We start from the raw sequence: 20,399 nt of genomic DNA, 5'->3' as shown, positions 1-20,399 counted from the left end.
CAAGAGTAGTCATGTGGTTCAACAGATTTTAATAAGTGTATGCAGTGAGGCGCATAACAACATTTAGATTTTGACTAATCTATTTTATATATATTTAAAATTCGCCGTGATTGAATGAAATTAAAGTCACGATCGACTGGTAGATTGCAATTGACTTGTTGGCCACCCCTGATATATAGGTATTTTCCTAGCAGGGACAGGGAAGTGATTATTCCATTATACAAGGCAATGGTCAGGTCACACCTAGAGTACTGTGTACTGGTCTGGAGGCCTCATTTTAGGAAGGATGTAGAGTTGTTAGAACGAGTACAAAGAAGGGCAACAAGACTGGTGGGGGGAAAGCAGAGGGGTGCTCTTATGACGAAAGGCTTAAGTTCTGCAAATTGCAGCTTCTAGAGACTAGGTACTTGCGAGGTGATCGCATTGAGGCATATAAAGCCTTGAATGGATTGAGCAGGCTTAATGCTGAAGGGATTCTTCCTCTTGCTCAGATTACAAACCTGAGGGGGCATAGACTTTAACTAAGAAAAGACAGTTGTAGAATAGATGTGCGGAAGTTTGCCTTTAGCCAGCAGGTAGTTGATTGCTGGAACAAACTTCCATCTGTTGTTGTGGAAGTTGACAGTTTAAATAAATTCAAGGCATAACTAGACAAACAGGATCAGTGAAATGTGAAGTTTTTTTTTGTGGCCGATGCTGTATAAGCTTGCTTTCTTGCATCATGTGCCTCTATTAATGCTAATGCTTATTATTTTTCTGCTTCAAAACTGGAACTCTGGGGAACAATGCAGATTGATGATACAGCAGAGCTGTTTCACAAAGAGCACTGGCTACTGCATTTGAATCTGCAGTAGTTTATTCATTATATTCCCAATCTATTAATGGTGAGATGTGTGATTTTCCCTTGGTTTTCCAGATTTTGCCATGACCACTTTGGTAATGGTTGACTGCGTGACAAATGATGTAAAGCAGATGCACAATTCCTTTGGCCCAAGCAGCATATATAATGTGCTTTGGCTCATGCACACTTGAAGGTTATGAGATTAGTTGTGGTAGAACATCATCAGAATATCCACCAAGCTTTGAACCTTTTTTGCTGCAGCACACTCTGCATTCCAACAATTTTGGAAATGGCAGAAACCAAGTAGAAATTTTTGGAATTGTGGTTCCAACTGCATAGGCAATGTTTTCTGTGATGTATATCACAACATTATTGATGTGTTCCTAACTGGTTGTAGCGAACTCTTCTGTTTTAAGGCATTCCAGTCAGCCTGATCAATCTACCACTTCTCCATGATAACCTACAAAGGAGACATGGTAGTTATTCCAGGAAAATTATCACTTCCATATGGGTTCTCTCCACTTCCCAAGTAAATGAAGGAGGGAGAGAATGGAAGCAGATAGAAAGATCAATGGTAAAAAAGATACAGGCAGGCAAAAAAAAAAAAAAAAAAAAAAAAGGTGATAGGAAAAAAGGTTTATCCTAGGTGGAAAACAGCTAATGCTTCTATTTAGCTATTCTATATTGGTGGTAGGTGGAACAGGTTGAAATAAATATAGTTGCCCACAAAGACAGCAATCCCTCCATGTCTATTTCCTGTTCTATCCTTATGTATTATAGTAATATTATGCAAAGGAAGGGTTTATTTTCTTTCAATGTATTTCCTAAAGCAAAAGCAAACCGGTTCATGCTTTTTTGCAATATTTTGCTGGAATCCATAACAATTCCACTGTAGGAATTTAGCCATTTGGGCTAGTTGATCCATCAGATGGCTTCTGAAATGCTGGAGATTTATTTTTCTACCTTGAAGTTATCCTTTTTGGAGAAGAAAGGACACTGACTGGTGTCCATTTCTACCTTAACAAAAAGTTCCAAGGCTCAATCATCTAATACCTCCTCAACATCCATATTTTCATGTTATTCCCCCTCTCCCAAGCTACTCTCCCCCTGTGACTGGCTAACTACAGCTCTGATTGAAAATACCTTTAGAAATTCCTTCAGGATTTTTGATTTATTTCACAAAAATTGATTATATTTTTAGAAGTGCTTAACTTCTTAGATGAAATCATCACCTTGTTTAAGATCCTTTTATATAATGATATAGCTAAATTTGTTTTCCTGCTTTTGTTATTCTTCATACAGATAAACTTATGGCTGTCTGAATACTGAAATACTGTAGTTAAGAGTAGAAAATTCTAGTAGCCTTTTATAATGCTTGTTAGCTTTACCTTTCTGTCCAATTTTTTCTAAATATCTCTGTATTATTTCCTTCCTTGCTATTTAATCTCCAACCAGCACCTTTCCTTTATCATTATTTCATCTGCTTTTCTAACATATTAAAATAAATCTTCTATTTCCTCTTTTTGAAAATTTACACGTATTTACATGTATGCACAAATTTCATCATTCTTCTGAAATTCTGCCTACATAACTCTACTGGATAGTGTTTCCCAGAAAACCTATTCTGATATAATATTGATGAATTTAGCCAATTTATCTAGTTTGGTTGGCTTAGTCTCATATTGGCAGTTTATGAAGGTTTGTATAAACTTATGAATTTTATATTAGTGTAGCTCCATTCACCATTTGGATAAATGGTGACAATTAAAGGAAAAATAACAATTACATCTACAGCTTACTATAGCCATATGCAGCTAATGTGAAAGTTGACAATACTTTGGGGGCCATACAACAAACATGTCAAGCCCCCCAGGGCCACTAGTTTGACATGCCTGGTTTACACAGAAAACCTGGTTTAAGTATTCTTTATCCCCCCCCCCCCATTCAGTTATATTTCCACTAGTATATCACAAATATACCATTTCTAGCAGCATCAATATAAACAGATTTTTACTGGAAAATTCCAAGAATATGTTTTTTTTTTTTTTCCAACACTTGCCAATCCTTAAAACAAAATGAAATTACAAAACTTCTCAAAGTTTAAGAATTATAAGCATATATTTTTAATATAAAAAAGACTTGACATTCCTTGTAAAAAATTAATAATTTGAATTTAGAAATAATTAAAATTACCAGTGATTCCAACTGAGTAAGGGCTGCAGTGAGTCTGTTCAATACATTCATAGCTGGATGAGAATTTCCCTGGTGTTCCACACTGAAGTAGTTTTCTTCAAATTTTTGAGCTACAAATTTTAAATGTTTGTCAATGAGTAATGTGAGAAGAAGATATCAATACATAAGAAATAATAAATTATTTCTAAATATTTCTAAACCCTACCCAAAACTAAAATTGTTCTCTAAATAGGAGACATCTGAGAAATTTAATTACCACAAACAGTGATGTACATACTACTTGACTGCCCTCAGAAAACAGGCTGCTTCAAAGCTACAAGTTTCTAGAGTATGTAACCTTTGTAATTGGCAAAAAATATTACTCAAAAAGTTCCATTATTACAGGAGCTTTCAGTAATGTACATGATAACAAAGTACAGAAAGGAATTAATGATTTTTTAAAGTATTATTATAACTCTATTATAAGAATGATTATATATTTTTTAGAGTATTATGATTATTTTATGAATTGTGCTTAAATGCATGCTACTGCAGAAGTCATTAGTCTACAAAGCAGCAGAAAGCCTACAAGCATTGCAGTGCCCCATGTGACATATCTTGATAGTTAACAGCTTCAACTCTGCAACTGATACAAAATTTAGAACATAACGGAAAAAAAAACAGGCTGCAATTTGGAAAGTTAATTGTTTAAATAAAGCTTATATATTTGAGAAGAAAACTTGTATTATCCCTGAGAAGTATAACTAAATGTTAACAGTATTAGTCTGTCACATGACAGAACAAAGTACACAGTAGCTCTTCTGTTATATGCACATAACATTTGTTGCAAAAATAGCATACTGTATAATATTTTATAACAAATAGGCAAATAAAAGGCACACAACGGTATGTGTTCTACAATGATATATATAGTGTATTTAGGAAAGATAAGGAAGATGAAAGGGATAGTGGGATCATATTTCTTATTAAAAGTGTCTGAGTGCAAAAAGAGTTTTTGCTGCAGGTTCATGTGCTTCTGTATAGAGACTTATGAACTGATGATGTAAGAAAAGCTCCTAGGGCAATTCGGAGAGCATTGTGATGTACAGGATCAAGCCATTTTAATACGCTCTTGTCTTGCTGAGACATATACAGGAGACCAATAGACTAGTCTCAATCTAATTAGTGAATGGTATAGGTATAGCAGCATGTACTGATTGGCACCCCATGACATAGCAGAAATTGTCCTAAGTAGATTCAGCTTCCTTAGACAGGTTGTACGGATATGCTTAATATGCTCTAAAAAGCTAAATTTTTTATTTATAATTACTCCAAGAAATCTAATACTCTGTTGATGATAAGTAATTGGATATGAATTGAGTTGTAAGTCTGGATTGGGATGTAAATCCAGTTTATGGCAAAAGTGTATTTCTGTTGATTTTTGCTTTGAGAGTCTATAACCATTATTTTTTGCACCTGAATAAGCTTGTTAATTGTGCCTCGAAGCTATCTTTTAATTACACGCATATTTTGAGAGTGATATGAGATTGCCAGATCGTCTGAATACAGGTATGTTTCCACTGTGTCAGGAATGCAGGTAGTAATTGAATTAATCCTGATGGAGAAAAGCATGGCAGTAAGCACAGAACCCTGAGGAACTCCTTCTTGCACAAATGTTTGCGAGACAGCAGAGTGAATGTGTACTTGAAAGGACCTACTTATAAAACAGTTCTGGATAAATTTCGGAAGATGACCTCAAAGACTGGATTCAAAGAGATCGTGAAGAATCCCATATCACCAGGTTGTGTCAAAAGTGTTTTCAATGTCAAGACATATCATCACTAGGTGTTCATTCCAGAGAAATGCATTTCGAATGTTTCCTTCAGCTTTCACCATGAGGTCAAAGTGTTGATCTACTTTATCGAAACCCATATTGATTTAGGATATTTTCAGTTTCTAGGAACCATGTCAACCTGGCATTAATAATTTTTTTCTAATGTCTTCTCTAAACAGCTGGTTACAGCAATAGGTCTGTAATTTGTTGGATCAGAATGGTCCTTTCCTGGTTTTGGGAATGCTAGTACAATGGAATAACACCAGCTAATAGGGTAGTAATCCTCAAGAAAGGTTCTATTATATAGTTTCAGAAGGCAGATTGGGACTCTTCACTCAAATGACATAACATTGCATAATAAATTCCATCAGGGATTTAATTCCATCTTTCTACAGCATTTGATCGTAAAAGTGCACTACTTAACACTGTCATGGTAGCAAGTACGTTATACGGAAGCTGGCGTGTAGTATTGAAATTTAGATCATATTTTTTGGCCTGTACTTTATATGACTGAAAGATTGGATCATATGCATTACAGCTGAAAGTGTTTGAAATGTTTTTCTTAATGAATTAAGAATTTTGAGAGGATTACAGATTTCTTTGCGTTTTAAAAGTAGAATTGGAGTAGTTATAGGGGGGGGGGTATTTTCCATTAATTTTTCTCAGTTTATTCCAAACTGTTTTGATGTCTGTGGTTCTGTTTATAGTGGAGGCATAAATGGTTTATAGTGGTTGGGTTTTTATGAAATAAATTCCAGTATTTATTTATTCTTTTTTGGCATCCCTACAGGCTTCGTTCCACCATATTTTTGGGTGCGGCAATTTCTGCAGCTGCCATTATTTTCTGAGCGATATAAGTTACCGCAGAGTCAATGGTGAGAGTCTTGATGGTTTGAAAATCTAATTATGCCAGTTTTTGATATTTCTTCCAGTTAGCTTTGTCAAAATTCCAGATTGTTTTTATTTCAGTTTGAGGTGGAGAGTTAGTTTAAAGTAGAGCTCACAATACCGGTAAAAATCTTAATACTGGTATTTTGGCATTTTTAATACATGAAAATGGGATACCGGTATTCCGAAAAAAAAAAAAAAAAAAACATTTTTCGCAATAAATTTTGATGACAATTAGGTGCAATAAAGTAAGGAAAAAAAAACAATTACTTGAATTCACATTTTAAACCAAACTTTTATTACAATAATAAATATTCTAGCAAAAATTATTAAAGGTACTAAAAAAAAAAGCATCCACACTACCTATCCAAATAAAGTGAAACTCAATAGTGTTATCATTTAAACTGAATCTAATTTTGGTACATATTTAATTAGAAGCAGAAAACGTCCTTTTGGATTCTGTGCTGGTTGGTGCTTTGTACTGAGACAGTCATAGATGAGTTGCAGTATAACTCCTCTCTCTCATTCCCTCATCTTAAAAAAATCTTTTCTTTTTATCAAAAATAAAAAATTTCCTTTTTGACTTCTTATCACTACATCCATATTAACAAAAGAAAGGGACTAACGGTTAAGCTTGGTGAGGAAACCAAATTTAAGTTGTGGGGGTATTTATTTATTAATTTTTATTTCCCTGTACCTTAGTATCATAATCAGTGGTCATTGTTATGATTTTCACACAGCAGCTCCCCTCAAGCACTTAGTCCCAGAAGCTACCGGACTGCATAAAAAAATAAGAACTTCCAGGAACTAAGGGATATTCCTCCCTCCCACAAACATGAGTATATATATTATATATCGTATATATATTATATCTGAGCTGTCAGTTTCTCAAGAGCAATGACACAAATATAAAACAAACGCCATTTATCATACAAATCTACTTACAATACATAACTGGTTAGGGCTTGCATAAAACCGAGAAATTCAAAACCGAGTTTAACCGAAGTTTACTCTTAAAACCGGTTTTAAAACCGATTTTCTCAGACTTAGGGAAAATAATTAGAAGTTTATAACACAGGTATTTATTTTATCTTGGGTAGATTGTACAAATCGTAATCAAATCTTTTAAACAAAATCTATCACCTCTTATAGTAAAAAAAAATAAAAAAATTAAAATGCTCCAAAAAAGTAACTAGCTTGAGATTATACAAAATTATAAATTGTATTCAAATCCTTTGAATAAAAACTATCTTCTCGTATAGTAAACAAAAAAATAATAAGCCCTATAATAATAATAATAAATAAATAAAAATGTGAAAAAAAAACCAGCTTGGGGAAATTACTTTACTATTTATTGCTCAGCTTTTTTCTGAAAATGATCCTTCAAAAAACACAGTATATTAAGCATTTTTCCTAGATAGACCTGACCTTATTTTTGTGTTAAAGAGACCAGTGATTGAAAACACTCTCTCAGATTGGACACTTGTTGGTTTAATGGTCAGCAGTGCTCTATAAACTTTCTCCAGCTTTTCACTTCTACTGCTAGTTGCCTCCAAAATTTTAAATTCTTTGCTGATTTCCAATTCACTCGGATATTTTGAAGGCTCTTCAGTTAATCTCTTTATCACACTATCACACTCTCGCATGAGTGTATCTCCAACGTCGGAGAAAGACGAGTCTTTGTTTTCTTCTAAAAGAACAGTTCGTTTATTTTCAGTTTCTTCATTCAACGCTAAGACTCGTTCGGAATGTTTTGTAAATAATCTCTGATAAATCTCTTCAGCATGCTTTTTCAAAACTTGCTTACTTGAAAATCAAAAGTTCTTGAACCTGAATCTTCTTTCCTAAACTTTTTGGGGTCGTGTAGATAGCTCAGCAAAGCCACAGTTTGGCAATTTCGTCTTGCATTGTAACGGTGCAAAAGGCTTTGGTGAAACTTTAAAGCAAGTGGGTTTTCTGCTGTATCAAGCTTAGCAAGCAGAAATTCTATTGAAGACTCTGCTTTAAGTAAGTCTGTATCTTCTGAGGTTATAGCCTTCAGAATCATTTCAACTGGTCGCAAAGTTTCACATAGCAATTCAAGGTTTTCCAGTCATCGTCAGACACAGCTTCAGTTGACAGTACTGCACATAGAGCATTTGGAAGGCAATTTTTCAATTTCAGAAATCTCTCAATCATATAGAATGTGCTATCCCATCTAGTCTTGCAATCTAATATAAGTTTATATTCTTTCCCATTAAATTTTGCTTTAACAAAATTTTGTAATATGTCATTTTTGGCAGACGATTTTCTGACTTTGTTAATAGTTTGTGCAATATTGGCCATTGGATTGAAGAAATAAATGAACTCATCAGTAAAGTCGGTTTGATAAAGCATGCCTTGCTGTCTTTCTTCAACTTCTTCATCATCACTACTTTCTTCATTATTTTCATTGTCTTTGGAAGACTCAGAGACTGTGGCACCATAATTGACTGCTTTTCCATAAAGTACATCTATAACTGACAGATGTATACAATGGACTATACATTGTTGATGATTAGGCGTAATTTGCTTGCCAAACTCAATCATCATTGCTGCTCCATCAGTGGTGCAGGCAACAATATCCTCATCCAAGTTCAAACCAAATCCCTTCAAGTGTCCATTCACAATTTGCTCAGTTCTTCTGCTATCAAGTGAACCATTAATCTCAATAAGACCTAACGACCAATGATTGTCTTTTGAATGCACATTTATATTCATATGCCTTTTATTTTGTATAGACGTATATTCGTCTAGAGTCAGTGAATACCGTGCACCCAAAACCAATGAATTTTTGAAATGCTGAATGAGTTCTTCTTTCTTAGTTTTTTAATAATTCAGAACCATATTTTTAATTCCATTCACTGAGGCTGGTCGTAATTTATCGTATTTATTTCTCTGAAGGTGAAGGCTTGATTGTATAAACTCACTCTTGGCAATTGAATTAAAAGAAAATCCATCTAAAGCAGCTAATTTTAAAATCTCTTCTTCCATAGATTTTTTAACGATAAAATTTTCTAATGTTCTTACCATTTTTATGGGAAATTCACTGTCATCTTGTTTAATGTCAATCTGATGCATTTTCTTTAAATGCAACAAAGATGATGTAGATCCTCCAGACGACTTCATTATCTTCTGACATTTCGAACATTGTGCTTCATCTTTGCTTTTTCGAGCAAAATAATTCCATACATTTGATTTCATCTTAGACATATTAAGAGTAATAAATATTAATTAGTAGGAATTTATATCACCGACAATTTTAAATAAAAAAAATATTGAAGATAACAAAGGCACAATACTATGCGTCACTCCAGCAAGCACTGAATGAAGAGTCTAAACGAGGCAAGTTTCAAAATTTTCACGAAAGAAATTTATTTATTTACTTGCAATTTTTTCCCCCCAATTAAATCTATTGTATTTTCAAAATTACATAAAAGCTAAATTTGGTACAGCTGCTTTTTGGAGAACATTTGATTGCAAATTTAATAGGAATAAAGAAGCAAAAAACTTTCTACGATTGAAATTTGATGCAATATTCAGCGAATCTGTTTCTAGTGGGTAACCATCAATAAGGCGCGTTCCATAACTTGCCTGGCAAACAAGATAGATGGAACGGAGAAATGTTGAGCATTTTCTTTTACGCTATCGCTCAGACTCACTCAGTTGTAAATGAGTTCACCTGCATTGTGCCATAATACAGGTGGGAAGATAAAAGGTACCCCTCCCAGATTTAGACTACTTGCCCATGAGATTCGTACCTAAACATAAAATAAAATAAAATAAAAAAACATGTTTAAAACATAAAGCAGTTGAACGATCCAAACAAACGAACAAACAAAAGAAAATGTGCATAACAAAAAACTATATTCGAGGGCTAACTAAGAAAATATTCGAATCCGGTTTTAGAAGCTCGGTTTCGGTTTTCACAACTCAATATGAAAACCGATTTAACCGGTTTTATAAAACCGGTTTGCAAGCCCTATAACTGGTGTTCATTTACATCTAATCTATTAATTTTTCTCATTTAATCTGTTAATACATGCTATCATTTCCATAAAATTTCTCTCAATTAACAATCTCAACTCTTTCTACAGCTTCAAACACTAAACTAATTCAATCTAAATCAGCAATATCAATTCTCTTCACAACAGCAATACATAAGTCACTAACTTAATGCTAACAATCCCATGTAATCTCTCTCAATTTAGCAATATCAATTTGCTTTACAACTTCAACCAATATCATCATTCTTCTCTTTCTTGGTGATTCCCTTCTACTTCTCTCTCTCTCTCTCTCTCTCTCTCTCTCTCTCTCAGGGTAACTCGGGAATTTTTTTTTTTTTTTTTTTTTGGCTGGTGCAGCATGAGCCCGAGGCTCCCTTGCACCATATACTTAATAATAATAATAAACCAACTCAATACTGAACATTTCCTTATTTCTAGTGTTTCTTCAACTTCAACCTTACTCTAAAATAATCTCCCACTTTATCTAGGTACCATTTCCAAAACAACACAGTTCAGAGGACTTACCTTCCTTCTCTTTCACGGTGGGAGTCCTTTGTGCAGGTTCCTTCCATGGAGTGCGGTGATGTGTCTCCCCCCCCTCTCTCTCTCTTCTGAGTTGAACTCTGCTGTATAGCTCTTCCAGTACTGTCTTATTTCGGGAACAGTTCTCTGTTAATACTGAAGGAACTTACCACAGCAGCAGTAGTAGAAGCCAGGGCACTATCTGACTGGCTTGTTATTCAACTTCCAGATTAACTTCTAGCACAGGAACATGCCCGGCACCCTTCACCATATAGCTGGACACTCCCAGAACTGGACCTGAACTGGACCCAGAGAACTACAACTGGAAGTCTGCAAACCCTCTGAACAACAACCAGAAACCATTCTTTTGGTGCTAGCACCTTATTTAATTCCTTCTCATATATTTATTTATTGAATGGATTGCAAGTTACAATCGCCCTTGTACTACTTTTTTTATATGCAAGCTTATGTGCAAACCCCAGAAGGGTTTGCACGCATTTACGTATCTCCCCCTATCTAATTTAAACCTGACCCAATCACGGTGTTATTTTTTAAACTCACTTTTTTTCCTTTGATGGGAAAAACAGAAATTTTTCCCACATAACAAAACGCCTTCACCTTTTACCTCAAGATCATCTGTTTGCAATACCTTTGAACTGCTCCGTACCGACACCCTTTTCCAAAATGCACTGTGTCGCATCCTCAAGTAGCGGTGTAATAGAGGGAATGAACTATTGTTCAGAAGCTGTTAATTTCAACCCTTCCGCAACTGCCATACCATTGTTCACCATATCCCTTAATTGCACTACCAGGCCTACTGCCACTAATGGAAATATTTCTGTAATGATGTTTTCGTTATTCCTTAACCCTCATTTAATCGCCTCTCCCATAATCCCAATTTTCAATCACTTGAAAATTGCCCCCCACTGAAAGAAACTGATAATTTCCATAATTTCTACTCAATTTAAAAAATTGAAACTCTCAGTATACATAAACAGAAGTATATTCTTTGATTTCCTACCTTTGGCGTTCAGCAAAAACTATTAATTCATTCAAAAACAGCAAAAAATGTGCGACCACATATCAATTTATGAAATTACGAGAGCAAAAAATGACGGCAGACACGTTTTATCTTGTTACGCGTTACTGCATTAGTCAAAATTCCCGCTTCATTTGTCTACAACGAATCAACAGACGCGGAGATATAATTGACTGGTCAAGCTTACGTCATTAGTGTTACCATGGTGATCCAAGGAGAAAATAAAAAAGTAAACAACTTTCGTGGAAAACAAACAGTTCAGCATCATTACTTGCGAACAATATTTTGCATGGCGCTTTCACAACATTTTGCTTTACTGCTTTTCGTAATGGTTGTACGAAAGAATTGCAATCAATTGTTTTTGAAAAACTAAAATATCGCATTTCCTTTCTTCAGTGTGTATTGTATCTACTAACAAAAAATCAAGGAAATTCATCTATTGGAAACCACTGCGGAAACGGAAGAAGAAAAAAAAAGTTTGCTTTATTGCAATTGTTTCTAGAGGACTAAATCAGAACAGCAGTTTCATGGATGTATATTTGATCATCTTACGAAATTTCAAAAAAAAATTTCTATTCATATTTGCGTTATTAACTCTGAAAACTGATGTCGAAGGAACTTCGCATGCATCTCACCTGGTGTGCAAACGAAAAAAATACGCTACGAGTAACACATTGTTTTCACAATCCATTACTCGTCTCGTAGTAACGGATTAGGAAATTGTAATTGTTACTGAATACTTTGATATTTCCTTGATATGCATATGATACCATCAAAAAATTTCGAGGGGAAAAATTGAATTTTCATTATCACACACGCCCCAAAAATTCACCATAAAGTGTCATGCGTTTGGATGCCTGAATTTCATCCTGAGCTGCAAATGCAATTTCACTTCTCTTGCGCTGACAGAGTAGCTGTTTGCCAAAAGAAGGAAAACAGGGTTCATTTTCCTGAAATTTCCAGTTCCTTTCATTCACTTGGGGGAAAAAACCCCTTAGGGTAGATTGTCAAAGGTCTAGAGCTGTAACTACTTTGAAGTGGTTACAGTCTCTAACTTGGCAATGTTATTATGAATGAAATCCTGATCTTGGGCAATTTTATAAAAATAGTGTAATTATTATTTCTAAGTAAACAACATATTATATTATTATGATATCAAAGCAATTTATCAATACACAATCTTTCATGAATAAGGTTTGTGTGCAGTGTATTCTTGTCCTGTGCAAATGAATTTCAATATTGCACGTGAAAGTCTTGTTCTGCAGGTATGGTTGTTTCCTATTTCGCCTTACTGAGTTTGAACTGAAAAGGCAAGGCTTTCCAAGATCTGATTGTGTTCACTTTTTTTATTGTAGTACTTAATTTGTCTCTTGTTTATGAAATTATAATAGCTGTAATTTATTGATATTTTATGCAAATAAGAAAAAAATAAGTAAATTTTGGTTGTCATATTTTTAACACAGTAAAACCAAAGGATGTTCAAATAATTATTTTTATTCGCATCATGATATTTTCATAGTTTGAAATTAATAAAAAAATAAGAATTCTCAAGATCATAATAATTTTTGCAACTTTTCTAATTAGTTTCATTACAGATGCTGAAGTAGTAATGACTCTGTTTGATTCCAGATGATGAAGCAGTAATGACTGTTTCATCCCAGATGCCGAAGTTGTAGTGAATGTTTCATCACAGACGCTGACGTATTAATGACTATTTCATCACAGATGCCGAAGTTGTAATGAAGGTTTCATCACAGATGCTGAAGTTGTAATGAATGTTTCATCACAGATGCTGAAGTAATAATGACTGTTTCATCCCAGATGCTGAAGTAGTAATGACTCTGTTTGATCCCAGATGATGAAGCAGTAATGACTATTTCATCACAGATGCCGAAGTTGTAATGAATGTTTCATCACAGATGCCGAAGTTGTAACGACTATTTCATCACAGATGCCGAAGTTGTAATAACTATTTCATCACAGATGCCGAAGTTGTAATGAATGTTTCATCACAGATGCCGAAGTTGTAATGACTATTTCATCACAGATGCCGAAGTTGTAATGAACGTTTCATCACAGATGCTGAAGTTCTGATGTCTATATCATCAAAGATGCCGAAGTTCTCATAAGTGCTAACTTCAAATGATGAAAGAATAAAAGTAATAGTAATGATTGTAGGGAAATCTACAATTCCAGATTCTGTGGACTGTTATTAGATGCATAGGAACTGATAAATCGGCAAAAACCGTTGATAGCACTGAGTTTTGAGAAAGTGAACATATCACAGCAACACACACTGAAAGCGTGACTATATCGAAAAGAATAGTCACCAAATGAAGAAAAACTGCTGGTCTCCAAAATATTCACACAGCCCAGAACATTATATGTTGGTGCCTCCGTAGCCAGGAGCAGTGCGTAGCAGACGCTTCTTGATTAGACCGGGGTTCGAGCCCGTGACCACCAAATACGGAGGATGCGGAAAGGTCAGGGACTGAGCACCGCATATCCCCAGAGCAATATGGTCTTAGTTGCTAATGCTCCTAAAAACCAAATAACAACATTATATGTCATCTGTCAGGTACGAAGGCTGCAGCAAGAACGCCAATCACTAGAAGATTGTTTGTTTGTTTGGTTTTTAGGAGCATTAGCCACTAAGGCCATATTGCTCCGGAGATATGCGGTGGTCATTTCCTGACCTTTCCGCATCCTCCGTATTTGGTGGTCACGGGCTCGAACCCCGGTCTAATCAAGAAGTGTATGCTACGCACTGCTGCTCCTGCCCACCTGGCTACGGAGGCGCCGCTAGAAGATTGTCCTTTCGCTAATGTAATGTTAATCCATATAGTGATTCATACCAGATGTTAGAAGAACAGATGACGATGAAATTAGCTTTCTAACAAACTTTTTTTTTAGGATTGTATTGTTCAGGAAGTTAAAACTTGGTTAGCATGTATTTACAGATTTTTTTTGCCTTTGTTTTTAGATAGATGCCAAAGAAATTACATTGCGTTGGAACAGCCTGAAGATGAACAGCTAGTTTCGTTCAACGATAAACTTTCTTTTTTTTTTCTGCCGAATACATACCAGTAAAATAGCAAAATATGAACTGCATACTACATTATGCAAATAAGATGATTCAATACACACTGAATATGGAGATTTATGTATGAAGACAAAAGCCAAACAACTTTTCAAACATGTCTGGATGTGATGAATCAGCTTGTTTGCCCTATTGAAGAAACTAATCACAATATGCTCCTATAACGACTGATTCTAGCATTCTGTCTTTGACTACTAAAATGTTACGAAGAAACACTGTTTGTTGGTTCACTAAAAAAAAAAAAAAAAAAAAAAAAAAAAAAGAGAACTCCCAGATGAATATCCCAAAAAAACCCAGAAATGTGGTCCTACACAACCCACTTTGACTGCTCTATAGATAGCAACAGTGGTGACAGTAGAAAGCCAGAAATTGCGCTTCAGTATGAACTAATGTGGAATAGATCCTTACGATGAAATATGAAAAACTGAATATGACCAATGGCGTTTTTTTTAGGATTCTTGACATTTCAGGAATCAATGCCATAAACATCCTGTACAGCAAATATCCAGAAGTGAAAAATACACACGGAGAGCTTCTCATAGAGATTGGCATCAGTAGTGAAATCACACAACTCTAAAAAAGAGTTGCCATTCGGCCTCTGCCAAAACCGCTTCATGTCAAAGCTGCACAACTATAGTCGCATTCAACTAAAAGAAGATTTCTGGGCCTTCTCAAGTAGTGGTGCACCAGGAAAAAAAGAATAAAAATAAAGCCTTCTGCAACATGTTATTCCAACTAACCTGCAAGAAACACACCACCTCTGAAACAAATGTCTCATAAGAAGTGACGTGCAAAAAATGTTGTAGTAGTGACATATAAAAATTAAAATTATGGCATATATTTTATACTGTTTTACATTAGCATACATAGTTTTTGCATATATATATATATATATATATATATATATATATGCAAAAACTATGTATGCTAATATAAAACAGTATAAAATACATGCCATAATTTCAATTTTTATTCATCACTACTTTCAACATATTCTGTAGGTATCTTCTCAGAACATGGTTTACAGATAGTCTCCGTGTGTTCCTTACAAACAGGTTGTAAACATACTTTGCAGAAATACCTTGTTTTACGGTCTTTCTTCCAGGGGCATTGATAACATCTTCGTTTATCAGGTGGACACCGTCGGGAGGTCCAGGAATTTCTTCCGGGGGATCACAACTTAGTTTTGCAGCTTTCGCATGAAGAGATTTTGAGAGCGTTACCGTGGACGCTCTTTTACGGAGCTGTGGATTCACTAAACGTTTGCCAATGTCTGCGAGAAACTCGCTTTGATGGTGTTTTACTTCTGGATTATTGTTACGGAAAATAGTCCAGGCATTTATTCCAGCAATGTCTAAAATCCTAAAGAAAAGTACCATTGGCCACCTCCTGGTTTTTCGAGAAGTAGTGTACATTCCACACATTTGATCATTGACATCAACTCCACCTTTGGTCATATTATAAAACGTAATAATTTCTGGCTTTCTTCTGTTGCCACTGTCAGGATCTATAGCATTGTCGTGACGCTTAGTCGATATTAGGACCACGTTTTTGTTTTTTTTTGGAACGTAGGACACAATCGTGGTCTGATCTTGGAACGCAAACAAACTACTAGTCGACTCGCGTCCCTTCTACAAGTACAAGTACAGTCCAAGCTGAAAAAAATTCTACCCCTTTAGCCTTGCACAATCTTTCCAGGGCCGAATTGATCGACAAGGCTCTAATCATATACTCCCTCCTATCAATGATATACAGGAATTTTTCCAGCAGGGATAAGGAGGTGATTATTCCCTTGTATAAGGTAATGGTCAGGCCACACCTAGAGTACTTGTATACAGGTCTCATCGACCAATTCAACAGATAGTTCATGTTTATTTTTCCGAAGTGTGCCAACAAAAGTAATGTTTTTTGCTCGTATTTAGAAGCCAAAGGCACACTAGAGAACCAATTGTCTGCCGTCATATTACGATTGGTTCCTTCGATTGGGCGAACAAGCCGCATCGCCACATCGAGGGATGAATTTGAAAGGGCATATGGCCCAGGAGGTTGTTTTCCCAGATAAACTTCCATATTCAACACACAATTCATCTTCGCATCAGCTAATGTAAATATTTTCAATCTATGTTTTGCTGGCTTATTTCGCATGTACTGGCGGAATAAACATCTACCTCTGAATGCCACTAACTGTTCGTCTAAAGTGACATATTCCGAAAGTGTGTAAAATCTATGGCATCTGTCCGTTAGTTTTCTTAGGGGTCTGTCATTCAAGCTATCGAACCTTATGACCCAAAGAAGGAACGAAAACCTCTTGTGGGACATTACGGCCGATAGCAACTCGGAACCTAAACCATCTTTACGCTACATATGTGCCGCGGTTAGTCTCCCTGCACCATTCAATCCTGCAAGAAACAATTAGAGCTCAATTAGAGCTCTCATTTCATTGTTATCTGTTCTTCTAGCAGCCTTCTCCCTTGAGAAGTTGGAGGCAATACGTGAAATGAATTCATTAGTATATTTTACTATATGGGTTATCATTTCATTATCGAAAAATAATAAAAACAATCAGCTGGCGATTTTGCGTGCTTACCTGCAGGCTTCACACCTGGCAAGTCTGTAATAATGTTACATCGAGCTGTGTGAATGTTTTCACGAGGGGCAACTTTTCTCCACAGAGTGCGTCTATCCATCCCGATATAAGCTTCCACGTCTTCTTCCTGGTTTATGCCAGTTGCGTCTTCATAATTTTGAATCATCTTTTATAAGAAGGTTAGATGCGAGATGTGATGGCAACGCAAGTTTGAAATCAAGTGAATAACCAGAAGGTTGCCACGAACCCACCCACAAAGTTCTCGCGTTGCGCAGAACAAGAAATCTGGAAAATTGCTTGAGGGTAAAAAAAGATTAGCAACACTTTCTCTACAAGAAAGGGTTGCTAATCTTTTTTTACCCGCAAGCAATTTTCCAGATTTCTTGTTCTACGCAACGCGAGAACTTTGTTTCAAGTTGTGCAAAAAAAAAAAAAAAAAATATATGTATATACCACAAGGAACTCTCAGGTCAATAAAACGCTCTTTGTATTTCTTGATCTCACTTGCAATATTTCCAGAGGGAATATTCATTAGTACATGTTGATTGGACCACAAAGAACTTTCCCAATTTGGTGTGTGTGTGTATATATATATAGTCCAATATTTTAAATTAAGTAAAATAAAACAAGCCAGTAGTATGGCAAAAACTGTACAGCAAAAATTAACATAAAAATAACCCAAATAAACAAACGAACGAAAAACAAGAATAGACATAAATAGTAGCCCAGAAACCCTTGTATAATTTCAAACTTTAAATCCAATTAACAAATACTATACAAAATTTAGGATAATGCCAATTACATATTAATTTAGCGGTTCTTTCCCGTTTCCAACATGAATTTCCTTGATTTTCTGTTCGTAGGAGCAATACATGTTGAAGAAAGAAAATATGATCTGTTCGCGCTTCAATAAACAGTTTCGATAAAGCGAAACAGTTGCTACTGTTTCACTTTATCGACTAACAGTAGTTCGCCCGTGTCTTTTTTTATTTTCTTAGCGTCCGAAGTAGCCGCGCGGAGACAAAACGCCATTTGGCCCTCTCTCGATGTAGCTGTATCTAGGAAGTGTGACATAGCCGCTAGCGTCTTTCTCACACCTCGCTCCACGAAAACAATTTTGCTCTGTAAACAGAAACTCACGCTCCAAAACAAATGAATCAGATATCGGGTTTCATAAGCCATAGGTTAATTCGGGTGGGGTTAGAAAAATAACAGAAAAAGGCCTAAAAAAAATACACACTTGATGTCACATTTTTGTCATTTGCGCGAAATTCAACAGAAAATTTTTGAAAATTGAAGTGAGAAAATCAAGAAAACAGTTCTGGCTTCATCTATAGCGAATTTCAGCTATGTCCATAGAGTAAAAATTATAGAATTTATTAGTGTTTTTTTTTTTTTTTTGGAAGTTGTTGGCACATTGACTTTGTGGCCATAATGCACCTCCCAAGGCTTTTGCAGTACTTTGATCCAAGCTCGAGGCACGATTCGAACCTGCGACCTTTGGGTTGCTAGGTAGGCACTTTACCCACCCGGCTAACCCGGTCAGCTAATTTATTAGCATTAGTAGAGGCATTTGATGCAAGAAAGCAAGCTTATGCAGCATCAGCCAAAAAAAAAAAACCATTCCACTTCACCCCTCTGTTCGTTCAAAATACCTGTCCAGCTGAGCCTTAGACTGATTTAGGCTATCAACCTCCACGACAAGGGATAGAAGTCTGTTCCACCAACCAACCACCCACCCGCTGGCTAAAGGCAAATTTCCACACGTCTATCCTACATCTGTCTTTCCTCAATTTGATTTAAGCCCTCTCAAGTGATTATTCTGAGCAAGAGGAAGAATCCCATCAGCATTGAGCATGCTCAAACCATTCAAGGCTTTATACACCTCTATCAGATCACCTCGCTGGTGCCTAGTCTCCAGACACTGTAATTCGCAAAACTTAAGCCTTTCTTCGTAAGAGCACCCCCTTTGTTCCATTCACTAATCTTGTTGCCCTTCTCTGCACTCGTTCCAGCAGCTCTACATCCTTCTTGAAATGAGGTCTCCAGGTCTGTATACAGTACTCTAGGTGTGGCCTGACCATTGCCTTATACAAGGGAATAATCACCTCCTTATCCCTGCTAGAAAAATTCCTATATATCATTGACAATACACCATGAGCTACTCTTGCTGCCTGTCTGCACTGCTCAGAGAACTTCATATCTGCTTGCACAACCCCCCCCCCCCACGACCCTTTCATTCTCTACCACTGTCAGTGTAGTACCACAGAGTTGATACGTTGCTGTTTCCCATATGTAGTACTTTACATTTGTCAATGTTAAACTTCATTTGCCACCTCTCAGCCCATCTGCTCAACCTTTCCAGATCCTGTTGCAGCAGCATAGTGTCAGTAGTGTCCTTGACAACCCTGCCCACTTTCGTATCATCCGCAAACTTGGACATTAAGCTTGATATACCATCATCAATATCATTTATATATATACAGAAAACAATGATGGACCCAATACTGAACCCTGAGGGACTCCACTAATAACATTAGTCCACGATGGGCAGTGTCCATTGATTACCACTCTCTGTCTTCTCCCCCTCAACCACCCCTTTATCCACAGCAGCAATTTGCCTCCAATGCCACACTGCTCCAATTCGTGCAGCAGTCTTCCATGTGCAACAGTATCAAAAGCCTTTCTAAGATCCAAGTATATAATATCAAAGCTATTCCCTGCATTCAGTTCTTTTGTGACTGCATCATAGAATCCAATCAAATTGGTCAGGCAAGACTTCCCCTTAACAAAACCATGCTGTGTCTGAGTTATAACTGAAGTCTTGTCTAGATGATCCTGCAGTGCTTCTTTAACTAGTGCCTCCATTAATTTTCCGGGAACAGAAGTTAAACTCACAGGTCTATAATTACTTGTGTCAGCCTTTGATCCTCCTTTGTGAATTGGGGTCACATTTGCACATCTCCAGTCCATGGGTACCTCCCCTGAGTCCAAGGAAGCTCTCATAATTATGGCTAAGGGTTTGCTTACTTCCATTGCTGCCTCCTTTAATATAACTGGATAGATTCCATCCACCCCAGGTGCCTTTCTTGTGTTTATCTTCAACAATTTCTCCTCCACTTTACTCTCAGTTATTAGAAGATTCTCTAGCTTACTGCCGGAGTTGAATACACCTCTGGCATTCCCCTCGCTGAATAACTCCTCATGTGTGAATGTCGATGCAAAATATTCATTTAGTTTGTTAGCTACCTGAGCGGGATCATCAACAGTTGACCCATCGATATCAAGTGGACCACTCTGATTCATCCCCTTACTTCTAGAGTTTACATAAGTAAAGAACTGTTTGCTGTTTTTCTTTGCATCCTTTGCCAAGGATTTCTCATAATCTGCC

At 36.2% G+C, this 20,399-nt stretch overlaps 1 protein-coding gene across 3 annotated transcripts in view; it reads right to left on the bottom strand.

Annotated features, from left to right (window-relative positions):
- ctrip (E3 ubiquitin-protein ligase ctrip) overlaps positions 1 to 20,399 on the bottom strand; it is an 894,611-nt gene that overhangs the window by 349,050 nt on the left and 525,162 nt on the right. For all 3 annotated transcript variants that reach the window (XM_090377644.1, XM_090377653.1, XM_090377662.1), the window contains one exon: positions 3,035 to 3,144. In XM_090377644.1, the coding sequence (XP_090233770.1) occupies positions 3,035 to 3,144 (110 nt within the window). The remainder of the gene's footprint in view (positions 1 to 3,034; positions 3,145 to 20,399) is intronic.

This window comes from Mastigoproctus giganteus, chromosome 1 (assembly GCF_048544385.1).
Source record: "Mastigoproctus giganteus isolate SK-2022 chromosome 1, ASM4854438v1, whole genome shotgun sequence".
Lineage (NCBI taxonomy): Eukaryota > Metazoa > Arthropoda > Arachnida > Uropygi > Thelyphonidae > Mastigoproctus > Mastigoproctus giganteus.
The sequence above is the reverse complement of the archived record's forward strand: the minus strand, read 5'-3'. Positions and strand labels throughout refer to the sequence as shown.